This window comes from Henckelia pumila, chromosome 2 (genome assembly GCF_033568475.1).
Source record: "Henckelia pumila isolate YLH828 chromosome 2, ASM3356847v2, whole genome shotgun sequence".
Taxonomy (NCBI): Eukaryota; Viridiplantae; Streptophyta; class Magnoliopsida; order Lamiales; family Gesneriaceae; genus Henckelia; species Henckelia pumila.
Window position 1 is genome coordinate 427,716 of NC_133121.1, and position 23,043 is coordinate 450,758.

At 35.1% G+C, this 23,043-nt stretch overlaps 3 protein-coding genes and 1 pseudogene across 13 annotated transcripts; 3 read left to right on the top strand and 1 right to left on the bottom strand.

The window, feature by feature from the left end:
- Nucleotides 1–7,613: 7,613 nt before the first annotated feature.
- Nucleotides 7,614–12,860, top strand: LOC140882681 (uncharacterized; annotated as a pseudogene).
- On the bottom strand, nucleotides 10,102–15,710 carry LOC140883778 (structure-specific endonuclease subunit slx1). Of its 5 annotated transcripts, none has more exons than XM_073290363.1 (4): nucleotides 15,477–15,710; nucleotides 15,206–15,312; nucleotides 14,476–14,682; nucleotides 10,102–10,124 (listed from the first exon to the last, which is right to left on the bottom strand). In XM_073290363.1, the coding sequence occupies exons 1-3, from the start codon at nucleotides 15,680–15,682 to the stop codon at nucleotides 14,486–14,488; spliced, it is 510 nt and encodes a 169-aa protein (XP_073146464.1). In that variant the 5' UTR covers nucleotides 15,683–15,710; the 3' UTR covers nucleotides 10,102–10,124; nucleotides 14,476–14,485. The 5 variants fall into 5 exon arrangements, with proteins under 5 accessions (XP_073146464.1, XP_073146463.1, XP_073146462.1 ...); XM_073290362.1 differs by lacking the exon at nucleotides 10,102–10,124 and adding an exon at nucleotides 13,937–14,111; XM_073290361.1 differs by lacking the exon at nucleotides 10,102–10,124 and adding an exon at nucleotides 13,937–14,115.
- Nucleotides 15,711–15,896: 186 nt separating this feature from the next.
- LOC140880136 (pheophytinase, chloroplastic) lies at nucleotides 15,897–19,744 on the top strand. Of its 4 annotated transcripts, XM_073284283.1 has the most exons (8): nucleotides 15,904–16,055; nucleotides 16,259–16,329; nucleotides 16,563–16,753; nucleotides 16,838–17,597; nucleotides 18,427–18,653; nucleotides 18,881–19,072; nucleotides 19,161–19,317; nucleotides 19,388–19,744. In XM_073284283.1, the coding sequence occupies exons 4-8, from the start codon at nucleotides 16,851–16,853 to the stop codon at nucleotides 19,613–19,615; spliced, it is 1,551 nt and encodes a 516-aa protein (XP_073140384.1). In that variant the 5' UTR covers nucleotides 15,904–16,055; nucleotides 16,259–16,329; nucleotides 16,563–16,753; nucleotides 16,838–16,850; the 3' UTR covers nucleotides 19,616–19,744. The 4 variants fall into 4 exon arrangements, with proteins under 4 accessions (XP_073140382.1, XP_073140384.1, XP_073140383.1 ...); XM_073284282.1 differs by lacking the exon at nucleotides 16,259–16,329; XM_073284281.1 differs by lacking the exons at nucleotides 16,259–16,329; nucleotides 16,563–16,753 and having other exon boundaries at nucleotides 15,897–16,055.
- Nucleotides 19,745–19,963: 219 nt separating this feature from the next.
- Nucleotides 19,964–23,026, top strand: LOC140883636 (uncharacterized). 4 transcript variants are annotated; one of them, XM_073290184.1, is made up of 8 exons: nucleotides 19,964–20,012; nucleotides 20,195–20,642; nucleotides 20,742–20,834; nucleotides 21,092–21,236; nucleotides 21,339–21,455; nucleotides 21,556–21,638; nucleotides 21,729–21,786; nucleotides 22,745–23,026. In XM_073290184.1, the coding sequence occupies exons 2-8, from the start codon at nucleotides 20,286–20,288 to the stop codon at nucleotides 22,822–22,824; spliced, it is 933 nt and encodes a 310-aa protein (XP_073146285.1). In that variant the 5' UTR covers nucleotides 19,964–20,012; nucleotides 20,195–20,285; the 3' UTR covers nucleotides 22,825–23,026. The 4 variants fall into 4 exon arrangements, with proteins under 4 accessions (XP_073146285.1, XP_073146286.1, XP_073146284.1 ...); XM_073290185.1 differs by lacking the exon at nucleotides 19,964–20,012 and adding an exon at nucleotides 20,028–20,047; XM_073290186.1 differs by lacking the exon at nucleotides 19,964–20,012 and adding an exon at nucleotides 20,067–20,108.
- Nucleotides 23,027–23,043: the final 17 nt, after the last annotated feature.

Consider the following 23,043-nt stretch of genomic DNA (forward strand, 5'->3'; position numbering starts at 1 on the left):
GACGACTGTTGCAATTCTGGATTGGAGTTTGAGTCAGATAGGAATCCGATCAGAGTTTGTGCGATTCAGGCTGAGCCAGAATTGTTTGTGTCGATCAGAGAAGCACAGAAATCAGATGAGAGTATTCAAAAGTCGATAGAGAAAGTGAGATCAGGACACCAGTCTGAGTTTCAGGTCAGGGATGATGTTTTGTTTGTGAATAGCCGTATTTTTGTGCCTGAGATTGATGAGTTAAGACAGCGTATTCTGAGAGAGGCACATTGCAGTCGGTTCAGTGTTCATCCCGGAGGCCGAAAGATATATAACGACCTGAAGAGTCAGTTTTGGTGGAAGAAGATGAAGAGTGATGTTGCGAGGTTTGTTTCCCGATGTCTGAACTGTCAGCAAGTGAAAGCCGAGAGAAAGAGGCCGGGAGATATTCTGCACAGTTTGTCTATTCCGGAATGGAAGTGGGATCATATTTCGATGGACTTCGTCACGAAACTACCCCGGTCTGTTCGGGGTTGTGATGCTATTTGGGTTGTGATTGATAGGTTGACGAAGTCTGCTTGTTTCATTCCGTATCGGATGACTTATCGACACGACCAGATGGCAGAGTTGTACTTCAGAAAGATCGTCAGATTGCACGGTGTGCCGAGATCCATTGTTTCTGACCGAGATCCTCGGTTTACTTCTCACTTCTGGAACAGTCTGCAAGAGGCTCTTGTTACTAGATTGCACTTGAGTACAGCATACCATCCTCAGACCGACGGTCAATCAGAACGGACGATTCAGACTCTGGAGGATATGTTACGAGCATTGGTGCTTAACTTTGGCACTACTTGACAAGATTCATTGCCTCTCGTTGAGTTTTCGTACAACAACAGCTTCTAGACGAGCATAGGAATGACACCCTTTGAAGTGTTGTACGGAAAGAAGTGCAGATCTCCTATGTACTGGGATGAGATGTCTGAGTCCCCAGACTTGGGACCAGATATGATTCGTGATATGGCTGAGCAGGTGAAGATTATTCGATTGAGAATGAAGACTGCTCAGGACCGACAAGCGAAGTATGCGAATATCAGACGCAGACCTTTATCTTTTGATCAGGGAGACCGTGTATTCTTGAAGATTTCTCCGTTCAGAGGTACTGTTAGATTTGGGAAAAGAGGGAAGTTGTCACCGAGATTCATTGGTCCGTATGAAATTTTACAGAAGATAGGCGATCTAGCCTACCGTTTAGCACTTCCTCCTTCTTTATCTGGTATTCACGGCGTCTTTCACGTCTCGATGTTGAGGAAATACCATCCCGATCCTTCTCATATACTTCAGCCTGACGAAGCCGAACTTGATGAAACTCTGAGTTATTTCGAGAGGCCGATTCAGATCCTTGACAGAAAGAAGAAACAGCTCAGAACCAAATCGATACCTTTGGTGAAAGTTCAGTGGAGTCGTCACGGAGTCGAAGAAGCGACTTGGGAGACAGAATCTGACATGAGACAGAGATTTCCTGATTTATTCATCTGATGTGAGTTCTTAATTCTGTTCTTGAATTCGTAATTATCTTCTTATGAGTTGATATCGATGATTTCGAGGACGAAATCTTTTTTTAGAGGGGGAGAATTGTAACGCCCCGTTTTTATCTTAATTTATGTTATTTGAGATAATTAAGTGATTTCAGAATTCGAGAGCCGACTTTTTATTGATCAGGGACTATTTTGCAATTTTTGGATTTTTCAGGGACTATAACACAAAATTGAGATTTGTTAGATATTTATAAGGTGGAATTGACTTTGAGAACACTCTTCTTCTTCCTCTTGCACTTTTCCTCCATGTTAGGCGACCCAAAGCTTCTCCAAGTTTTTGTGATTTCATTTCTAGCTCAATCCGTCCGATAGAATTGATTTCTGACTTGATATCTACGATCACAGTGACGAGTGCTCCGTTTGGAAGTAAGTTTATCTTAATTCTGAGAAGTTTGAATTTATTAATGTTGTCAGAATTTGTTTATATTCGGATAGGATGATTATGAGTTAGCAGTGATCGTATATCTAAGACGGTTCGAAGATCTAACGACGATCGGAATTGTTATGATTTTCTTGTCATTTTCGAAAATGATGATTTTGAGATGTGTTGATTTTGTGTTGGATTTGATGTTTGAGGATTGGAATGAGTATGTTGAGTTGTTTTTTGGCTGTCTGTATTTCCGGATTGGTCAGTTTATAGCCGTTATGCCGTCAGTTTGAGTTTTGGATATCGTTTCGATATTTTGATCGTATTGAGTTTTGATTGAGTTTTGATATCGATTTTGATCCGTGACGTCTTCTGATAGATTGATTGGGAGTCCTTGAAGTAGCTAGAGTTGCAGCTTTTGGCAAGTTTGGAAGAGTTGAGCCGGTATAGTATCGATGTCTTTCTATATCGATTAATGAACTTGATTGGATAGTTTTTGAATTGAGAATTGTTGTTTTCAGATTGAAGTATTAGAACGACAAAGAAGAGGTATAAGACGACTTTGGAATGGAATGGGATGATTAACTCGAATCAAGATTGATTCGAGTGTCCTAGAAGAAATCACATACTGCATGTTTGATTGCTTATTTGATGATATGATTGAATTTATATTGAGTGCATGAGAGTACATATGCATTCATATTGAGCCTTGATTTATTCAATTTGAATTAGACGATCTAGGGATTGTAGTTGAGTAGCTTGGTAGGCGATTTACTACCTTGTCGAGTAGCTCACTATAATGCTCTTGAGTCTAGAGGATTAAAGCATGTCATGTCCACCTCGAGAGGAGAGTCGGTGTGATTGTGGATGTTTTTAACCTCGGGATCCCAAACCGAAGAAAGAAAGAATAGAAGAATTTCATTTGATTATCTGAGTCTGATAATCCAGAAGTTTAAAGACATGCGTATCATTTTAAATACAGTACTCTATTGGATTATTTGATTATATGGAGAACGAGTTCTTATATGACTTGATATGTTTATTTGATTACATGTCAGCCTCTTTTACTAGGAATATTATTCTCACCGGATTATTCGGCTGTTGTCTTTGTTTGTATGTGTACTTGGCAATAGGTGGGGCAGGAACGAATCAGAGACAACATGGCTAGAGGATTGAGAGAATAGAGTGAGGCTTGGATGTTAGGAGTCACTTTGTAATTGAACTCCTTTTTGTATTGAATAAGTCCGAACTAGATGGACCTTATTATGCATGCTTTATTTTGTGAGGTTTGTATAACTCATTACATTTATGTTGTATCTTGTTGAATGAGATTTTGATGTTGTTATTGTGGATTGAATGGAATTGAAATTGTAGAAGAAAACCAGAATTTTTCTGGGCAAAGGGTCTCGCTCGATCGGAGAATTCTTGCGGATCGAGCGAGCACCTTTATTAGCGAGGCAGAGCATGTGAATTTCATGCTCGCTCAATCGGTAAGATTTTACCGATCGAGCGAGGGGTCCTGATTCTTGGACAGAGAACTAGAATCTTTGGCCCGCTCGATCGGTAAGATTTTACCGATCGAGCGAGCAACCCCCTTTAAAAAAAAAAAAAAATTTACCCTTGAATTCTTTAATCCTATTCTTTTAATTGAGTTGATTAATTTAATTACCCTGAGATTTCATGATTAGAATCTAGGCCTCACAATGATACATGAACATGTATGGAAATATTTTCATAACATAAATGCTGAATCATAAATCTTGAGCATAAACATCATCTTTCTTCATCATACATAACATAGTTGAGCATGGTATTTTTGAAACAGTCTATGGTCCTATCCGTAAGTGTGATGCTTATCTGTGCCGACTGATCAGTCTCATGAACCAACGTACGTGGCGGTGATAAATCACCTCCTATGGTAGTAAACTACCTCATAAATCATATGGTGAATAATCACCCTTATGTCACACTACATCAATTTCCATCATGAAAATATTTTATTGCTCAACACATACATAATCATAAGCATGTAAAATTTCATGAATGCATGCACTGAAAATTTGTTCGTAATATATATTTAATTGATTTGCCATAATATATACGTATACTTAAAATATTTTCATGCACTAAATAATTAAATATATATTTCGGACTTGGGGATTTTTTTCATGGTTTCGGTCCAAGCTGCTGTTCACTCACTCTGAGCGCATTAAACTTACATAAAAGCCCAAATAACTTAATTAAACTTAACTGGGCCTAAATAAAAATATTTAAGTCCATTAAATTAATTAAACCCAATAAAACTCTAGACTGGCCCAAAAATCCACTGACTGACCCAAAAATTCCTATGGGCTCCCAAGCCCATAAAAATCATTGGGCTAACTTAAATAATTTATTTAAGGCCCAAATAAAATTATTTAAAGGCCCAAATAATTTTCTAAGCATTAAATTGGCCCAAAACCACTTAAACTCTTAATTACTTAAAAATTAAAATATCCGAGCCCGGCCACCTAACCCGGACCCAGACCCAGACCCTACTGACCCAACCAATGATGCCCCAGACCCGACCCGGACCACCCCGGACCCAGCCCTTAACCCAAAACCCAAACAGCCCCTTCCAGCCCTTCTCGGCCAGGAGCAGCTCCCCTTTTCGGCGTTCGGCCGTCGAACTCCGGCCACCAATGGCCAGAGGACCATCACCTACACCTAAAAGACTTCAAGACGTTTCCATAAAGCCAAAAACCAGCCCAAACGGAGTCCTAATGAAGGAGAACGAACCAAAACAAAATCTGCCTAATTTCTGCTCGCGCGCTGCGCGCGATGCCGGACTTCCGACCATTCGGCCGCCCAACTCCGACCATCACTGGCTAGAGAACTACCTAAGATAACTTCCTCTATGTCTTGGGGTTCTAACCCAATTGGAATCACCCTCAAACCCATCCTATACAGTGCACACGAATCATTCTCCCAAAACCGCTCAAACTGCGATCTTCTATGCAACCAGAAGATATTATTTCGGTTCAGACCAACCTTGGCTCAAACCACTCGAACCACTCGACCCTAGAGACCCTAATACATGCCCCCAGATGTTGAGCAGCCACCTGGACCGAACCTTGATGGATAAAGCATGAGCATGAACAATAAATCACCAAAACATGCATCAAACCACAATATCTTGCATTAATTCGAACCAAGCAATAATAAATTCTTAAGAAAGATGTCATGCATGATATATAGCTTATATGGTGGCCAAAGAAAAGTTATATACATGCCTTTTAAATCTAGGACGAAGATTGATGTGTATACGAGCCTCCGGGACGACGAACGGACCAAAATCTTCAAAGAGCTAGGTTGGAACGGCTATGGAGGATGAGTTTTCTGAAGAAAGCGTGAAGAAAGGCTAAAGATGATGATAGGAGGCGGCTGATACGTTTTTGATCGGCTAAAGGAATTAATTTTAGGTTTAAATTTGAGTAGATAATGGGTTAATAATAGATATTACTTAATATAAAGATATTATACCTTAAACATAATCTTTAAAAGTATTAAAAATAATGATAATCTGATACAAAATCCTAAATTCCCGAAATATTAAAATAGGCTATTTTTAAAATTCAATAAAAGTCAATAAAGGAACTAATTTTGGCTAAAAATCAATCCTTAAATAAATATATAGTTAAATACTAAATTTTTTTTGACAAACTACCTTAAAATATTATTTTAAGGCTTATAAAACTCATAAAATATTTTTGGCTAAAAAAGATTGGTATCTCGTCCGTCCGCGGTCCCGTCTACGCGATCAAATCAATAAAATTCTCAAAACTCTAGAAATTCTAAAATTGCGGGTTAAATGCTAAAATAACTTAAATCATGCATATAAATCACATAATAACACATAAATACACTTAACCCTTATTTTAAGAATTTGAATAATTAATTTCTACTAATTATGCATGCGGATTTACGCTTTAAAATTTTCGGGTGTTACAACTTACGCATCATTTTTTACCCGTCATTCTGTTATTAAAGGATCCTTCTGCATACATGCATCTGAAATTTATATATAGAAAATATAAACATCAAATTCAAATGATATGTAGATGGTTATCAATAAATTTCTAATAAAATTACATTATCTACCATATACTTAACTTTCTTGAGAAGATATAGTAGTTGTTGCTACTAAATTGATAACCTGCAAACAAAAAAACATTATTAAATTAATATTATATTTGTGCAGATGATTATATTAATTAATCTAAGTTAACAATCACTTTAAGTCATTTTCAATATATACATATATCGAATACTTCTAGGAGAACTATAAAAGAATTACCTAAAATCGATTATATTTAAAAGCAACATCTCAAAGTTTTGAAAAATCAAAATGTAACATATATTCATCTGTATTCAGGGTGAAATATTTTATTTTTTTCCATCTTCAAACACAAGAGATCTTAAATCTGCCGAGTATAAAATCATCATATCTAAACTTCAGACATCAGATCTGCACGAGAAACACAGAAACACAAGAGATTTTAAATCTGCTGAATATAAAATCATTAGATTTGAACTCAGATTTGCACTAGAAACACGGATACACGAGATCTAAAATCTACTGAATATAAAATCATTAGATCTGAACTTCAGACATCAGATCTACGCTAGAAACACAAAGATGTAAAAAAATGTACCGAAATCAAAGGTATGTTGTATGAACATGAGAAAAAAATAAAAAAATAATCAAAATATAGTACAGAACAAAAGGATTTCTCCGATTTTGTACATAAATATTTCCAAAACACAAAAAAATATATAGAAAACATGGCGTTTTACTCTTCAGATATGTAGGACATAAGCAAATAAATGTATAAACTCATAAACCGAAAAAGAAATCATAATAAATTAATCTATAAAGAAGGAAAAACAAGCCATCAAATGATATCCTGATTTGTTTCGAATATCCGAAAAAAACCTAATTCAAGATGGCACGCTTTCTCTTCGAAAATCATAAAACGGGTAGATATAAACACAAAATCAAAATAAGAAATGCTAGAGAAATTGTGAAAAAATTGAGCTGACTTTAAACGTGTATTTGATAATGAGAATACAAAAGAAGATTCAGTCAAAAAAGAGAATACAAAGGAAGTTGTTATTTCCAACAACAAGAAGGGAGCTCTGTCGGCTCTTGGAAAAAAAATTGAAATTGTGAACTCCAAGTATATATACCAATTAATTTAGGATTTATATGTTGGGCCAAAATATTTTTGTTGATTTAGGGTCAGACCATTTTCTTTGATTTAGTATCATATGTTATTGGGTGTGATAATGTGTATATTTTCGGCCCAATTATAAGTATGTAAATAAAATGTGCTTTTTTTAGTTTATTTTTTATTCATTAAATGTTATTTAAGTTTGAATATTTATAAAATATGAAATAAAAAGATCAAATGTTAATTTTTTTGTAATAACATGGTAAATTTTACCTTTTTCAAAATCTAATTTTTATAATTTTAATGTAGTATTATTACTTTAGTTAATTTGATGTTTAGTATTTTTTAGACTCATATCTACTATTTTGTTCATTTTTATTTTGATAATTTTACTTAAATATTTAAACAGAAAATTTGGATTCGAGAATCAGAATATCCGAACATTGTAATTTGTGCGGTTCATTTAAGATGGTATTGACAACGTCAAAATCTCCACTAAGTGAGATTACAAATGGTATGATATTTTTTCCATTCGTTATTACTCTTATTTGTCTACTCAAATGATTATATTTTTTTTAACTTCGGTATACGTGCAACTACTTCATCGAGCTTAATTGATATAGATTCTTTTTCTCAAATACCCAGCAGCTCAACTACAAATAAATCAGATATGATTGATCTAACAATTGATGATGATTTCCCTCACTTTGCTGTTAATACTGGTGACAAACTGCCGTTTGTTCATCAATGTAATTTTTTAATAATTATACGTTTTTTTCTAATTTTAAGATATTATGTATATTTAAGATATGAGTATAATCATCAATTGATTACGTTTTTTTTTGTTTTTTTGCAGTTGAATCTGATTCAATTCCAAATAATTTAGTTAACATATTGGGCATTCAACATAGTCGTGACAATCTCGACAAAAATATCTCGATATCATCCATCGGTAAAATTATATTATATTTTTTTATGTTTCTTTGGTTTATAACAAGTTTATGTTTTTTTTATTTAAATTTATAAAAGAAATTTTATTTTATTTTGCAGTTATAACATATTTATTTTTTTAATGTTACATATTTATTTTCATTGTTTTATTTTTTGGAATATGTGTATGTTAACAACGTCATTTAATGTTACATATTTATTTTCATTGTTTTGTTTTATTTTATATAGATTATTGGGATATAGGAGATCCAATATACAGATGTGATTTTTGTGGTGCGATATTCTGTTATGAAGAAAGGTTATGCCGAAGTTATAAATCTCGAAATCCTAAATACTCCATGTGTTGTATGCAAGGGAAAATACAACTTCCTCCTTTAAAAAAACCTCCTGAAGTATTGCATGATTTATTAAATGGAGTGGATGATAAAAGCAAATATTTTCTTGAGAATATCAGATCATACAATAGTATGTTTTGTTTCACGTCGATGGGAGGGAAGATAGATTCGAGTTTAAATCAAGGTGGCTCCGCTCCAGTGTTTAAACTTCATGGGCAGAATTATCATTTAATTGGAAGCCTACTTCCATGTGAAGGCGCATCTCCGAAGTTTGCTCAGTTATATATTTACGACACAGAAAATAAAATTACTAATCGAATTTCTGCTGTCAGGTATACATTAAAATGTCTTATTTTATTTATCATTTATGTGAATTTAGTAGAAAATATTCATATATGTCAAATAAAAATATTTTTCAGAAAAAATAGCGACACAAACAATCTGCATCTGAAGATAGTCTCTGATTTGAAGATCATGTTAGATGAAAATAATGTTTTAGTCAAGTCTTTTCGGATGATCAAAGAAAGAATGATGGTAGAAGTACAATCCGATATTAAATTACGGTTGATTGGGAGAAAAGATAAGGATAGAAGACGATATAATCTTCCTTCTACTTCTGAGGTTGCTGCATTAATTGTGGGAGATTTTAATGAGGCTTTGGGAGACAGGGATATTTTAATAGAAACACAATCTGGTCAACTTAAACGTATCAATGAGTTGAATCCTGCATATCTCTCTCCAGTATCCTATACTTTTCCCCAATGGTGAGGATGGTTATCGAGAAGATATTCCATTATCATAATCCAAATCAAGTGTTGGAGGTAGAAAAAAGTGAGTATAAGAGAATTTTTTGCTTAACGACTGCATGATAGGGGCATCGAATTTTCAAGTATTTTGAATTCGAGAAGACTTTTTCAACAATTTATTGTTGATGCATACACAATGGTTGAATCTGGAAGGTTGACGTATGTTCGGCTGCATCAAAAACAATTGAGATGTGAAATGTACAAAGGTCTTCATGATGCGCTTTTGCATGGTGAAACAAATGCATCTACACAAGGAAAACGTATTATCTTGCCTTCTTCTTTTACTGGGGGTGCAAGATATATGATTCAGAATTACCAAGATGCCATGGCTATATGTAAGTGGGCTGGATATCCAGATTTGTTTATTACATTTACGTGTAACCCAAAATGGCCAGAAATTGTGAGATTTATCGAGGCTCGAGGATTAAGGGCCGAAGACCGTCCGGATATTGTCTCCAGAATCTTTAAAATGAAGTTGGATGCCTTGATTAAAGATGTCAGAAAGAATAAAATATTTGGGAATGTTAAAGCAGGTATAACATTTTTTTAAAAAATATAATGTTTGATATATTTCTTATCTTATAATGATTATTAATATATTTTAGTACATACAAATAATTAATTTTTAATAAATTGTTTCAGTGATCTATACTGTGGAATTCCAGAAGAGAGGATTACCACACGCCCATATTTTGTTCTTTCTATGCAAAGAGAAAAATGTCCAGTAGCAGAGACAGTCGATCGTATCATTTCTGCCGAAATTCCCGATAAAAATCAGGATCCTGTTTATTATGATGCAGTACGGGATCTGATGATGCACGGTCCATGCGGTGAGGTAAGAAAAAATTCTCCATGTATGTCTGGTGGTCGTTGCCAAAAACATTTTCCTGAAAAATTTGTTTAAGTGACATCAATTGATGAAGATGGATATCCAATTTATAGACGCATAGATAATGGGCGAACAGTTCTCAGAAATGGTGTTAATCTAGACAATGGATTTGTTGTTCCCCATAATCGTTATTTGTTGATTAGATATGGAGCTCATATGAATGTTGAATGGTGCAACCAATCTCGGGCTATCAAATATTTGTTCAAATATATAAATAAAGGGCACGATCGTGTGACGGCATCATTCTATCGGAGTTCAGATGATGAGAGTTTGGGAAAAAATGTTGATGAGGTGAATATGTACTACGACTGCAGATATATTTCCCCATGTGAGGCTGCTTGGAGAATTTTTGGATTTGATATTCAATATAGAGATCCACCCGTTGAGCGTTTGAGCTTTCTATCTTCCGAATGAACAAAATATCATTTTTTCAGAAGCAGATGAAATCAGTAATATTATCGATCGACCTACTGTTAACCAGAGCATGTTTCTGGCATGGATGGAAGCTAACAAGAAATATCCGAAGGCAAGAGAATTGACATATGCTGAATTTCCAATGAAATTTGTTTGGAAGCAAGATACACGAGAATTCGTTCCAAGGAAACATAGATTTTCGATCGGGCGCATTTTTTACGTTCCTCCGGGATGTGGAGACATGTATTATTTAAGATGTCTCCTAAATGTAAACCGTGGTGCCACTTGCTATGATGATATAACTAATGTTAATGGTGTTCAATACCATTCATTTCGTGATGCTTGCTATGCATTGGGATTGTTGAATGATGACAAAGAGTATATCGACGGCATTATTGAGGCAAGTCATTGGGCTTCAACACAATCTTTGAGAATTTTACTTGCTACTCTATTGTCATCGAACTGCATCAGTCGACCTGAAATACTTTGGAAATCATGTTGGAAGTATTTGTCAGATGATGTTTTATACAGACAACGTAACCAGTTGCAACACCAAGGTATGCATGCATCAATAAAGTTTTTCAGTTATATTTGTTAATTTTTAAAAGTATATATACATAGATGTGTATGTTTTTTATTAATACTTTTTTTTTTGGTAGAATTGCAATTGAGTGATGATGAAATTAAAAATTATGCATTGGTTGAAATTGAAAAATTATTACGAAGCTATGGAAAGAGTTTGCGTGAATTTCAATCAATGTCATTTCCCGGTGATCAATATTTTCAGACTTCACGGAACAGATTAATACTTGATGAGTTGAGATTTGATAGAGGATCTTTGTCTGAAGAACATGATAATCACCTTAATAAGTTGAACTCTGAGCAACGTCATGTGTATGATACGGTGATGAATGCAGTTCATTCAAATAAAGGAGGTGTTTTTTTTGTATATGGATATGGAGGTACTGGAAAAACATTTGTCTGGAAGACTCTATCTGCATTCTTGAGATCGAAGGGAGAGATTGTGTTGAATGTGGCATCAAGTGGTATTGCATCTCTTCTACTGCCTGGTGGAAGAACAGCTCATTCACGCTTTGCGATTCCATTTAATCCTAATGAAGAATCAACATGCAATATCAAACAAGGGAGTCCTCTTGCGGATCTTATTGAAAAATCTAAGCTTATCATTTGGGATGAAGCTCCAATGATGCATAAGTTCTGTTTTGAAGCTTTAGATAAAAGCATGAGAGATATAATGAGATTTGTCAATCCTTCAAGCCTTCATTTGCCATTTGGGGGCAAAACCGTTGTTTTTGGTGGTGATTTTCGTCAAATATTGCCTGTTATTTTAAACGGCAGTAGGCAAGATATTGTTAATGCAACCATCAATTCTTCTTATATTTGGAGACATTGTACAATTTTAAGATTGACGAAAAACATGCGACTACAAAATTTAGGTTCTGATGAAGAATGTGATAAGACAAAGCAATTTTCTGATTGGATTGCTAATATAGGAGATGGAAAAATTGGAGAATCAAATGATGGTTATGCGACAATAGATATTCCAGATGAACTTTTGGTGAAAGATTATAACGATCCTATTGCATCGATAGTCGAGAGTACGTATCCTTCGTCAGACATTTCTATCAGTGATACTGCATATTTTCAACAGAGAACTATTTTGGCACCGACTCTTGATGTCGTTCAATCCATAAATGAATACATGATATCTCTGAATCATTCTGAGGGAAGATTGTATTTAAGTTCTGATATGACATGTCAATCGGATAAAAGCGTTGGTTTATTGCATGATGTTCATACCCCTGAATACTTAAATGGAATAAGATGCTCTGGAGTACCAAATCACGAGTTGAATTTGAAAGTTGGAACTCCGGTTATGTTGCTGCGGAACATAGATCATTCTCTTGGTTTATGCAACGGCACTAGATTGATTGTGACTAGGCTCGGAAACCATGTTTTGGAAGGAAATATTCTGACTGGAAGTAATGCGGGTCACAAAGTACTTATTCCAAGAATGTCTTTGACTCCTTCTGATCCAAGACTTTCTTTCAAATTTCAAAGAAGACAGTATCCTTTGATTGTATCATATGCAATGATAATAAACAAAAGTCAGGGTCAATCATTATCTCATGTAGGACTTTTTTTGAGGAATTCCGTGTTTAGTCATGGTCAGTTGTATGTCGCTGTATCTAGAGTTACCAATCCTAAGGGTCTCAAAATCTTGATATGTGATGACAAGACCAATCAGAAAAATTCAACAACAAACGTTGTATTTAAGGAAGTTTTTCAAAATTTATAAGATAATTTGTTTGTTTTTTAATTATATGATATATAATGCATATTTCGATTGTTTGTTCAATATTTGTTTTTATATTTTTTTATCATTAACTGTATAAAATAATATCGCGTGCATTGCATAACATATATTTGTTTAAAGAGTTTGTCCTTTTTAATTTTTTTTTTACATTATTCTAATTACTCACTATAAAATTAAATTTGTTTATATTTTACTTTTATAGTCAAATTTTAATTTAATCCAATTTAATTATATTATACACAAGATATAACCCGTGCATCGCACGAGTGAAATACTAGTTTTTATATAAAAAGGAGGAGTTCGTTTCATTTATATCCACCTCATTAATAATGATACAAATATTATCGTATTTAAAATGTTTTTGTATTGTAGAGTATCATTAGCTTTTTTTCCTTTGATGAAATGTACTAAATTATTATTTTGTTCTTAATGTAAATTTAAATGCACTAAATTAATAACTACAGAGAGCCAGAGAGATCACCCTCATATGCTAGTCCAATCCCATAGTCAAAATCGGACGTGAAAGTTTCCTTTCATCCGGCTCAAGCAGGTATACCAAATAAAGAAATGAATTTTCACTTTCAAATTTTAGAAAACCCAAAAACAAAAAAATCTACTTCTTACTCTAGTTCCCAGTGAAGACTAAGGAATATTTAATTTATTCCGGCTTCTTTTTATTTATTATTTGTTACATTTTCTTAATTCGTTATTCAATTACGACATAAAAGAAATGTGAGATTTTTTATAATTGGAAGTTCCAACCAATAAGAATCCTAATGAACCTATAGAAACGATAAGGCCCAGCAAAAATTACTTAGTTTTTGAGACCCGTTATAAGTTCTATCCATATATGTTCTGTATTTTACAATGTATTCATATGCTCAATACCAAAAAGCAGTGCATTCATTGTACGTAGCAGACGCAATTCATCTCTCTCTGCAGGTTAAGGGTGGCATTTGGAGCATGCCAAAACGAGAAAAATACTTTTACTACTAAAATCACAATTAAAGGCTTGACCTATTGCAGCATATTTCACATTATAAAAAGCAACCATACCGTATAGATAATTATTTTCGATGGTAAAATAAATCACATAGGCTAACGTTCAATCATATCTATTAGAACTCTTGTACTCGTGTTCGTGTACATGTGAATACTAACTCTGCTTATTTGTACTTGAGACGATATGCAACTCCACCCAAAATGTCCGATGCAGCTCTAAAGAATGGCAAACTAGCTACCATAAAACCAAACACAATGATTAGGCACCAAACCTCGTCGATCAGGAGTCTGGATTGCATGCCCTCCATCTTATCAATCAGGATTTCAATGATAATAAAGATATTAATGCACAAGGATAAACTCATTTGGTGTTTAAACAATTATAACACTCATATATATCATATACTATTTGATATTTATTCAATTTATAAATGATAATGATAATGATATGCTTACCTGTGCTCGTGGCCTTTCGAAAAATATCATCTCATAAATTCGAAAAAATACAAGCTCGTTTGGAGCATTCTAGCACTATATAAACATTTCTGCTCGTTGGAGACTAGCTAGCAAGATGCATTTGAAGGAAGTACCTCACCTTTGATAAATTATACAGGAACAAGATCCAGTTGCCACTGGATCTCCAGATTACTAAAGTCCATTGAATCCTTGACTTGATTTAGGGCCGCATTTCTACGTTGCAATAAAAAGAGTTTGGCATCATCTGCTCGCTCTTCGCTCTCGCTTCTTCTTTTCCATGTGACTTTTCTTGAAAAGCTTTTCCACTTTGATTCAACTTTACAAGCTACAAACGTTTTTTTTTAAAAAAAAAAGTTATGAAAGTGACCACTTATCAAAATAAGCATCAAATAGCAATCATCCCGTTATAGACAATATCCGATCCGTTTTTAGGATCAGTATGGAGCATCAATTATCCTCTGGAAGCCTATGTAGTTGGTGGCTACCGTTGAATATTCTCTAGGAGTTGATTTATAATAATTTCATGCACACAAATGGGGAATAATTAGTGACAGAACATTGCATCTTAATGCGACCAGTTGCATATTCGCAGTCAAAGGTAAGTTAAAGCAAATGATAAACTATGCTTGGGTTGGAAGGAGGAGTTGCTGTAAAAAGGCTTGCAGATATATTAGTTATATATCAATGACACACAATTTCTCCAAGTTGTATACTTTTCCGCATTTTATAATTTAGAAATTGTCTAAAATTGCTTGGTCTCTTCATTGTACTTAATTCAGTTGTAGTGTTCACCACATAAAATCAACCAACTAATGCAAGCAAGCAGGGATATGATATGGATTAGTTACCTGTGCTTTTATTCCGAAATCCTTTTATAAGACATGCACAAATCCAAGGCCTTCCAGCCCGGGATGCTTTTGCTCCACCTTTTAGCTCACCATTATGTTGCTTCAAGCTGTAGTGAATGTGATCAGATCAGATGTGACTCTGAGTGAGAAGCAAAAAGGGGCAAATAAAAAACACCATTGGAAAAGGAAAACATGGGCTGAAAGATTAATTAATTAATGAAAAAAAGAACAAATTTTGAAAAACCGAAACCCACGTAGCCAAAAGTAATACCGGCGAGAAAAATCGTTGGTGACGCCGACGTATGTTTTGAGGGGTGGATTGGATTCGGAGGACAGGATGAGATATACGACCCATCTCAATGTCAATGGTTTTGGTTTTGGTTTTAGTTTTGGAGAAATTGAAGTGGATTGATGAGGTTTCACGGATTTGAATGTTGTTGAGAGTAGCCTCTCCACCTGCACCTGCCTCGCCGCCATAGAAAAGGCTAGCAAGCAATTCAAGGAATGAAATTGTTTTTGCAATTAATTAATTGCTAAATAATAATTAATTAATTATTTATCTAAATTTTCAAGAACATATAAGACACGTGTAATTTGTCGGGCGACCGTGTTCACATGTTAAAATATCGTTGCGTGTACTCAACCTTTTTCTTTGTTTTGTTTTGCCTACCGAAGCCTTTTTTCCACTCCTCCAAAATAAAATAATTCGACTTTTCCATAAGAAACGCAATTGTATTTGTATCCATGGTGCTATCCTTCTCGACACTTGTGGAATATCCCTTCATTTATTGTTATTAGTTTAGTCTCTCCTACAAACTGGGAAGCTTACTCGGGGGTTTCCTTAAAACAGGTAAAGATTCTTTCTTTTAGATTAGATTAGATTAGATTAGATTAGATTTGGCATGCATTTTGTTTATTTACAGTCAAATTATATGATATTCGTTTGGTGCGCAAAATTTTGTTGCTTTCATAAGCCTGTGATTTCTTGTTTCTTTATTTCCTTTTCAATTATAGGAAGAAGAAGCTTTACTTTACTTTAATTTAACGTTTTAGTGGCTTCGTGTGTTAAGCCTATGAGAGTATACGCCTGACTGTTGGGCGTTGGCTTCATCGATTCTGTCATGGTAAGCAAGTCTTTAAATGCAATTTTACTAAATAATAGACATCACAGATTCTTCAAGTTTGTATCAAGAGAGAGATATCCTTGAAGGTAACATCAACAACCTTATTCACCCCAAATCAGGGCTGCATCCTCGCTTAGAAAACATTAAATTTTCTTCCCTCAATGACTGGTTGGATCTTTTTTCTTTTTTGTGTTTTTCGATATCGAAACTGGCTTTCCTTGATCAAACTGCAGGAATTTTAATATTGAGTTTCGGAAGCCTTCAATTTTGATTTCTTGAGTAAATTCTTCCCCTTGAAGCCTTTGATTCACTGTAAGAATTGGATGGGGTAGAGTAGATTGAGTCCTGATGTGAATTCATCAACGGATTTATTTTTTTGGAAATGAGAATGAAGATAACTGCTGTAATTGTGGTGCACTGAAGTGTAAGCTTTATCTTTCTAGCGTCTTTGTTGTGGGATGGGTATTAGCTAAATTGTGCTGACTTATCATTTCTTTGCTCATCTCAGATTGCGAACTCTCATGATGGAAATTGTTTCTTGCCACACATCACAGTGCCATTACATTGCAAATTTCAAAGGTGGTATATTGGGCTTTCATTCACATCGCCAAGCGAATCCTATTATAAGAGAAAAAGGGATCTTTCGAGTTGTACTTAAATCAACATGCAAATCTTCAAAATATCCTCGCATGCATAATCTGAAACCAAAGAGAATTGGTCAGTGCTGGCCTTCTTGCTCCACGAAAAGGCATAAACTTGTTAATAGTGTCTTGAGTGAAACCAATAACTCTTGTGTGCTCGCTGGTGATGAGGGTGAAATTATTGTGACTGGTAGTGGCCAGTCGATACCAAAGGTCTTGATTCCTAGTTTGCCGGTTAATGCCAATGGCGATAAGGTCTCTCCCATTAGCAGCTGTGTCTGGGAATGGAAGCCGAATTTAAATGTTCATTATGAAACATCAGGGTCTGAGAATGTAAATTCACCACCTGTGCTTTTCCTTCCTGGCTTTGGTGTGGGCTCGTTTCACTATGAAAAGCAGCTTAAAGATCTTGGCCGTGAATATAGAGCATGTGCGCTAGATTTTCTGGGTCAGGGAAAATCTTTACCATTGCAAGATCCTACATTTAGGTCTAGTTCTGGAAGTAAATCTGAGTTAGATAGAGAAAGTAATGCTTGGGGTTTCGGAGATGAAACTGAAACCTGGGCAAAAGATCTAGTTTATTCCGTTGACTTGTGGAGAGACCAAGTTCGCTATTTTGTCGAAGAGGTACCTTGAAATTTTATGCACTTTTACCTGCTCGAACACATGTAGGTATCCCTCATGGTTGATGAAACATATTGAAACTATTTACTTAGTTTTTGATCCCCATCACCAAAATGTCGGATTTTTTTTTTTACTTGCAGCCCTTCGTCTTTCCTAACAACTTCATTTGTGCATTGCAAATACTTTCTTGGCATTCAATAAGTGATGTGCCATTCATGTAAATTTTTTTAAAACACTTTGACTGTATTTGTGTGAGTCTGAGACACTTCTCTAATCCTGATGCCTCGTTTTGAACTTGCCATTAGTTTAATTTTTAATCGCTGAGGTTAAATTGGTTATGCACTTCACACCGCCGTTAATACTTCATTAGCAATTTCTTAACATTTGGCTGCCTGTTTTTTCTCACGAACTTCGTCAGGTCTTTTTCCTTGATTACTGCTGCTTTTTTTTTTTTTTTTGGGTCTCCAATGAATTCTATCTGGCTTCCATCTTCTTATTTGTTACCGGAAATTTGTTTTCTTAATTTCATTTGAAGACTGATTAAGTTCTGATAAAGTTTATTGCACATATTCTTTATATTTTTGGTGTTGACTTTTTATTGGTCACGTTGGGAACTCAATCTGGAGCTTCAAGGCTTAGTATAAATGACTCGGACATGGAACATGAATTGATGGCATCATTGAGTTTAATATCTTTTAATATTTGACTTGAAAAAATCTTTAACTTTTTTATAATCATTGATTGTTCAATTTCGAATAATGGTTGTGGTAGAAATTTATCAGAGCCATCTGTTTGTTGAGGTAAATGATTGTATAATATGATGCTACTGCAGGTGATTAAAGAACCTGTTTATGTCGTGGGAAATTCACTTGGAGGCTTCGTGGCACTCTATTTTGCAGCAAGCCACCCTGAACTGGTGAAAGGCGTGACCTTGCTGAATGCAACTCCTTTTTGGGGATTTCTCCCAAATCCTGCGAGATATCCAAGATTTTCGAGACTCTTTCCTTGGGCAGGAACTTTTCCTCTCCCTTCCAATGTCAGGAAGCTATTGGAAATTGTGTAAGTTCTGTGAACCTACTTTCTTTACTATCTTAGTATGTACTGCAATGCACTCTTAACATTTAGTTTTACATGTAATAAGGACGTTAAAAGGTGTGATATTTCAATCTTTGGTTTTTCGGGCTTTCGTGAGTGTTGGAGAAGCTTCCATGCTCATTTTAACGAATCAAAACATATTGCTTTTTTGGGTGATGGCCCATGAAACTTTGGAATCTTTGTTGTTGTAGATGGCAGAAAATTAGCGATCCAAAAAGTATCGCAGAAATATTGAAGCAAGTATATGCAGATCACTTGACAAACGTTGATGATGTGTTTTCTCGTATAATCCAAACGACACAGCATCCTGCTGCAGCTGCATCATTTGCCTCAATAATGTTTGCTCCTCAGGCACAGCTTTCTTTCAAAGAAACATTAGCGAGGTTGGTTGTTTATCACATGAAAAAAAATCCAACACGTATCTTATGTATCATGTGATTTTACGTAGCCTTGTGGCATTGATGTGAACAGGTGTCGAGTTGAGAATATACCGGTTTGTCTGATGTATGGCAAGGAAGATCCTTGGGTGCGACCGGTGTGGGGTCTGCAGGTGAAACGGGCGTTGCCAGATGCTCCATATTACGAAATGAGTCCGGCTGGTCATTGTCCTCATGATGAAGTTCCGGAGGTAAGTCGTTTGCGTAGGTGTGTGTTGATTTATGTGAATAAATGTAGACTTATGGTAGTTGGATTTGCAGGTGGTGAATTATCTTCTGCGTGGTTGGATAAAGAATGTGGAATCAAAAGGCAGCGCAGTGCTGCCTTTGCTTGATGATTCGGAGAGCGCCGAGTATGATAATGTGACTAAAGATTTGGAATTTAGCAGGGGCGGATCCAAGAAGTCGGTCCGAGTGCAATTTCTTGGCAACACCACTTTTTCTTTCCGGGAATGGCTCAACTTTCATTTCAAGCGAAGGATTCCGTGAAATATGTATATATAGATATAGATTTGTGTGTTGTTTATGTATAGTTTTGTAAATTCAAATTTAAGCATTTTTCTGTATACTTTTGGTAATCACAATGAAGTAGTAGTCCCAATTCTGAATTGTTGATCATTCATGGTATATTTTACCTTCGGCGAAATACTTTGTTGTTATATTATAATTATTATAAAAAATTAAACAACTCAAAATAATATAAGTACTTTCGTAACAGCCAACTTCAAAGGTTTTTGAATATAATTAAATAATAATAATAATAATAATAATAAAAATAATAAATCCTAAAACCTAATATATCATAAGGCCCATTTATAGGGCCCAAATAAATGTAAGCCCACCCTCCCTCCTCGGCTGAACATATTCACGCAGCGTCTACAACTCGGTGAGCGTCGTTATACTTGCTCGCTACCTACCCCCGTCCGTGTCTCTCTTTCTCTCGTTCTTTAAGCATACGATTTCTATTTTCGAATAAATTTGTGTGCGTGTTTGTTTCGAATGGAAATTTTTTTTTTTGTTTTTTCCTTTAAAAAATCTGATTTGTATTTGCCAACGTATTCGACTCAGGTTTGGTGTATTTGTTTGAATTCGAACGCTCAATATTGATCGCCTAGTCTCCATATTTATTTTGGATTGAGGTAGAAATTATTGGCGGAGGATGACATTGTACCGAGGTTCCAGAAAACGAAAATCACCGCTGTTGGGGATGGTACATGGAGGTGAAGGGGATGCTATGAAATTCTCAGATGATGAAATTGCACCAGAAAATATGGATGGAGTTGAGGACACACTAACATCATCGAAAGATTTAATCTTTAGAGATATTGGAGGCAAGAAAATAGACATCACAGAAGCGGGAAATTGTGATCCCACAATTTCATCTAAAAACTTGAGGTCTGTGGAGGGTGGCTCTATTCTTTCAGGTATTCCATTACGCGTGTCCTCCCATGAACCAAGACCGGGAGTTATCTTTGTTTTTGAGAAGGCTTCTTTGGTACTGGCTAAAGTTAACAAGGTAAGTGAATTCGAAGTATTCCATGCTGCCGCATGACCATTGTTTTTGTTGTTGCTATGAACTGGAGTATCTCATTTGTTGCTATTTTCATTTTTTCAGAGCTATCAGATTATTAATCCAGATGAGCATGCTGGTTTTATGAAAAAGCATAACTTAGACAGAAGTGATTTTAGGCCTGTCATTATTCATGAGGTTAGTAACTACACCTTATTTCAACAAATTCTTCGGTAATATTTGGTGTCAAACCTCTAACTTTGGCCAGTGTAATTTCATGGATTTACTGCAGAATGTAGATATATCTATAATTGAGATTTCTTGGAAATTTTATTGAAATGTGTTAGGGATAGACTAGTGTTATATCAAACTATTGGTGATAAGTAAACTTTAGTTTTTGAGGTTTGTACATCTGCTTCTGACCGTTGCTTTATTCTAATCTTGGATATAAACAGGTTCTCGTTCGTCTATTGGGAAGCCGTCTTAATTTGGCTGGAGGAATACAAGCTGTATATATTAGAACCATTGACGGGCATCTTATCAAAGTAGAACCATCTTTATGTGTTCCAAGAACATTGAAGGGATTTTGTGCCATGATGTGTGAGTTTTCTGTGTTAAATTCCTATAATATTATTTATAACCAGATTTTTATTCGCGACATTCAGTCAATTTTCATCTTCCTTTACTATTTACACTTGGCAGCCCAGCTTTTTCAGAAATTGAGCATAAAAGGTTCAGGTAGGAGCAAGTGTCGAAAGCTAGTACAGATTATTCAAAACCCAGTTGCTATCCACCTTCCAGTTGGTTCACACAAAATAGGTAAATTAATCGGTCAACTGGTTGTATTTTATCAACATTTTTTTTTGTTTCTTGAGCAAAATTATCAACTTGTTTAACTAATACTAAAAATGGATGTCAGGGCTTTCCTCAACTTCATCAAAAGCTGTGAACTTATGGGAGCATTTTGATACAATTGTCGATGACCGTCCTCTAGTTTTTGTGGTATTTTTATTTTCTCGTGGAAAACTATTTTTACAGAGTAGCCTCCTTAGTCTATGTTACTTTAGATCTGAAACTGAAAGCTTTTCTTAGATTGGTGCGATGGCTCATGGGAAGATAGATAGTGAATATACAGACGATTTTATCTCAGGTAATTTCTTCCCTATCAAAAAGTGAAAAAGTACGTAAATTATACTGTAGTGATGAATGTTATTTATTATAGATCAGTGATAATGGTAGCATTTGTTGGGATGGAAAAAAGTCTTTTTTGTTAATTAGGTTATAGCTGGTCATTTGGATCAGTCTTAACAAAAATGATCAAGAGATAACAGTTATCGTATGGCCTTGAGATTGGATGCTCAATGTAAAGAAAATACAGGATGGCAGAATCAATTTTCCCTCCAAACTGTTATCTCCACTCCGCAAGATTTATTCAGAGGAAACCTGTTCTCTAATGCGTCTCAATATTTAGGGCAAGTCATTATAATTTAAACCCGATCCTCTTGTTAGATCTTTATCGATTGAGCATTTCAAGTCCCTGCCTCATGGCTATTCTTGATGATTCCAGCATATTGTATCTGATTTTATTTAGCTGCTGGGACATACTACCTAAGTTCTAGCTTCAAGAGGAGTTGAGAAAACACCAAATAAACAGTATTTGTCCATTATTTTCTCAAATTATCGGTCTTATAGAGGCAGTTATAACATCTGGTGTTTTTTAAGTGCTAAGTTACTACAAGGTGTTGTAGGGTTCTACAAACTTTAGTGATTTAGATTTACAGGAACACAACTTATGAGAAATGCAAGTGGTAGTTTACAAAACAATATGGAACCCAGGGTAGGCTCGAAATACCTTTCAAGAATATAATAACTTCTTGTTCTAAACGAGATAAATATGTTCTGTGTTTTATGCTATTCAGACCAACCTGAGGTAATTACTTCATGACCTGCTTGTTGAACGGTGCGACTGGCTAGATGAACTGAAGGATTTACTGATTGTTTGAGTTTGAAGCAGTTATTCTAAATTACAATATCATGTAATATATTATGATACACATATTGGTTACTAATGCTGTTTATGGTTGGCGTTGGCCTTTTTGTGTTTGCAGTATCTGGACTTCCTTTGAGTGCCAGTATTTGCGTGAGACGTATATGCAATGCACTAGAGAGGCAACTTAGGATCGAATGATGTGAAATTGTTATTACCTCCAATGGGTCAATTCCGAGGGAATGCACAGATGGTCTGAGAATCGATTTCTAAGTCACGTCAGGGATCAAAGTGTGTGAACTTTTGAACCCAAAAATTAACATATTTATAGTTTGTAGCTCCTGCTCAGCTAGCTGATTTTATATTTATCGTTCTTTGATGCTCTTATTAGCATCTACATTAATTATATATTTATAATTT

Coding starts and splice junctions, on each gene's coding strand:
- LOC140883778 (XM_073290363.1), bottom strand. CDS start 15,682: ATGGCGGCGAGGCAGGTGCAGGTGGAGAGGCTACTCTCAACAACATTC. Junction 15,313..15,476: donor ACCAACGATTTTTCTCGCCG/GTATTACTTTTG, acceptor CATTCACTACAG/CTTGAAGCAACATAATGGTG. Junction 14,683..15,205: donor ATTTCGGAATAAAAGCACAG/GTAACTAATCCA, acceptor AAACGTTTGTAG/CTTGTAAAGTTGAATCAAAG.
- LOC140883636 (XM_073290184.1), top strand. CDS start 20,286: ATGACATTGTACCGAGGTTCCAGAAAACGAAAATCACCGCTGTTGGGG. Junction 21,237..21,338: donor GGGATTTTGTGCCATGATGT/GTGAGTTTTCTG, acceptor TACACTTGGCAG/CCCAGCTTTTTCAGAAATTG. Junction 21,787..22,744: donor TACAGACGATTTTATCTCAG/GTAATTTCTTCC, acceptor TTGTGTTTGCAG/TATCTGGACTTCCTTTGAGT.
- LOC140880136 (XM_073284281.1), top strand. CDS start 16,851: ATGATGGAAATTGTTTCTTGCCACACATCACAGTGCCATTACATTGCA. Junction 17,598..18,426: donor TTCGCTATTTTGTCGAAGAG/GTACCTTGAAAT, acceptor ATGCTACTGCAG/GTGATTAAAGAACCTGTTTA. Junction 19,073..19,160: donor TTCAAAGAAACATTAGCGAG/GTTGGTTGTTTA, acceptor TGATGTGAACAG/GTGTCGAGTTGAGAATATAC.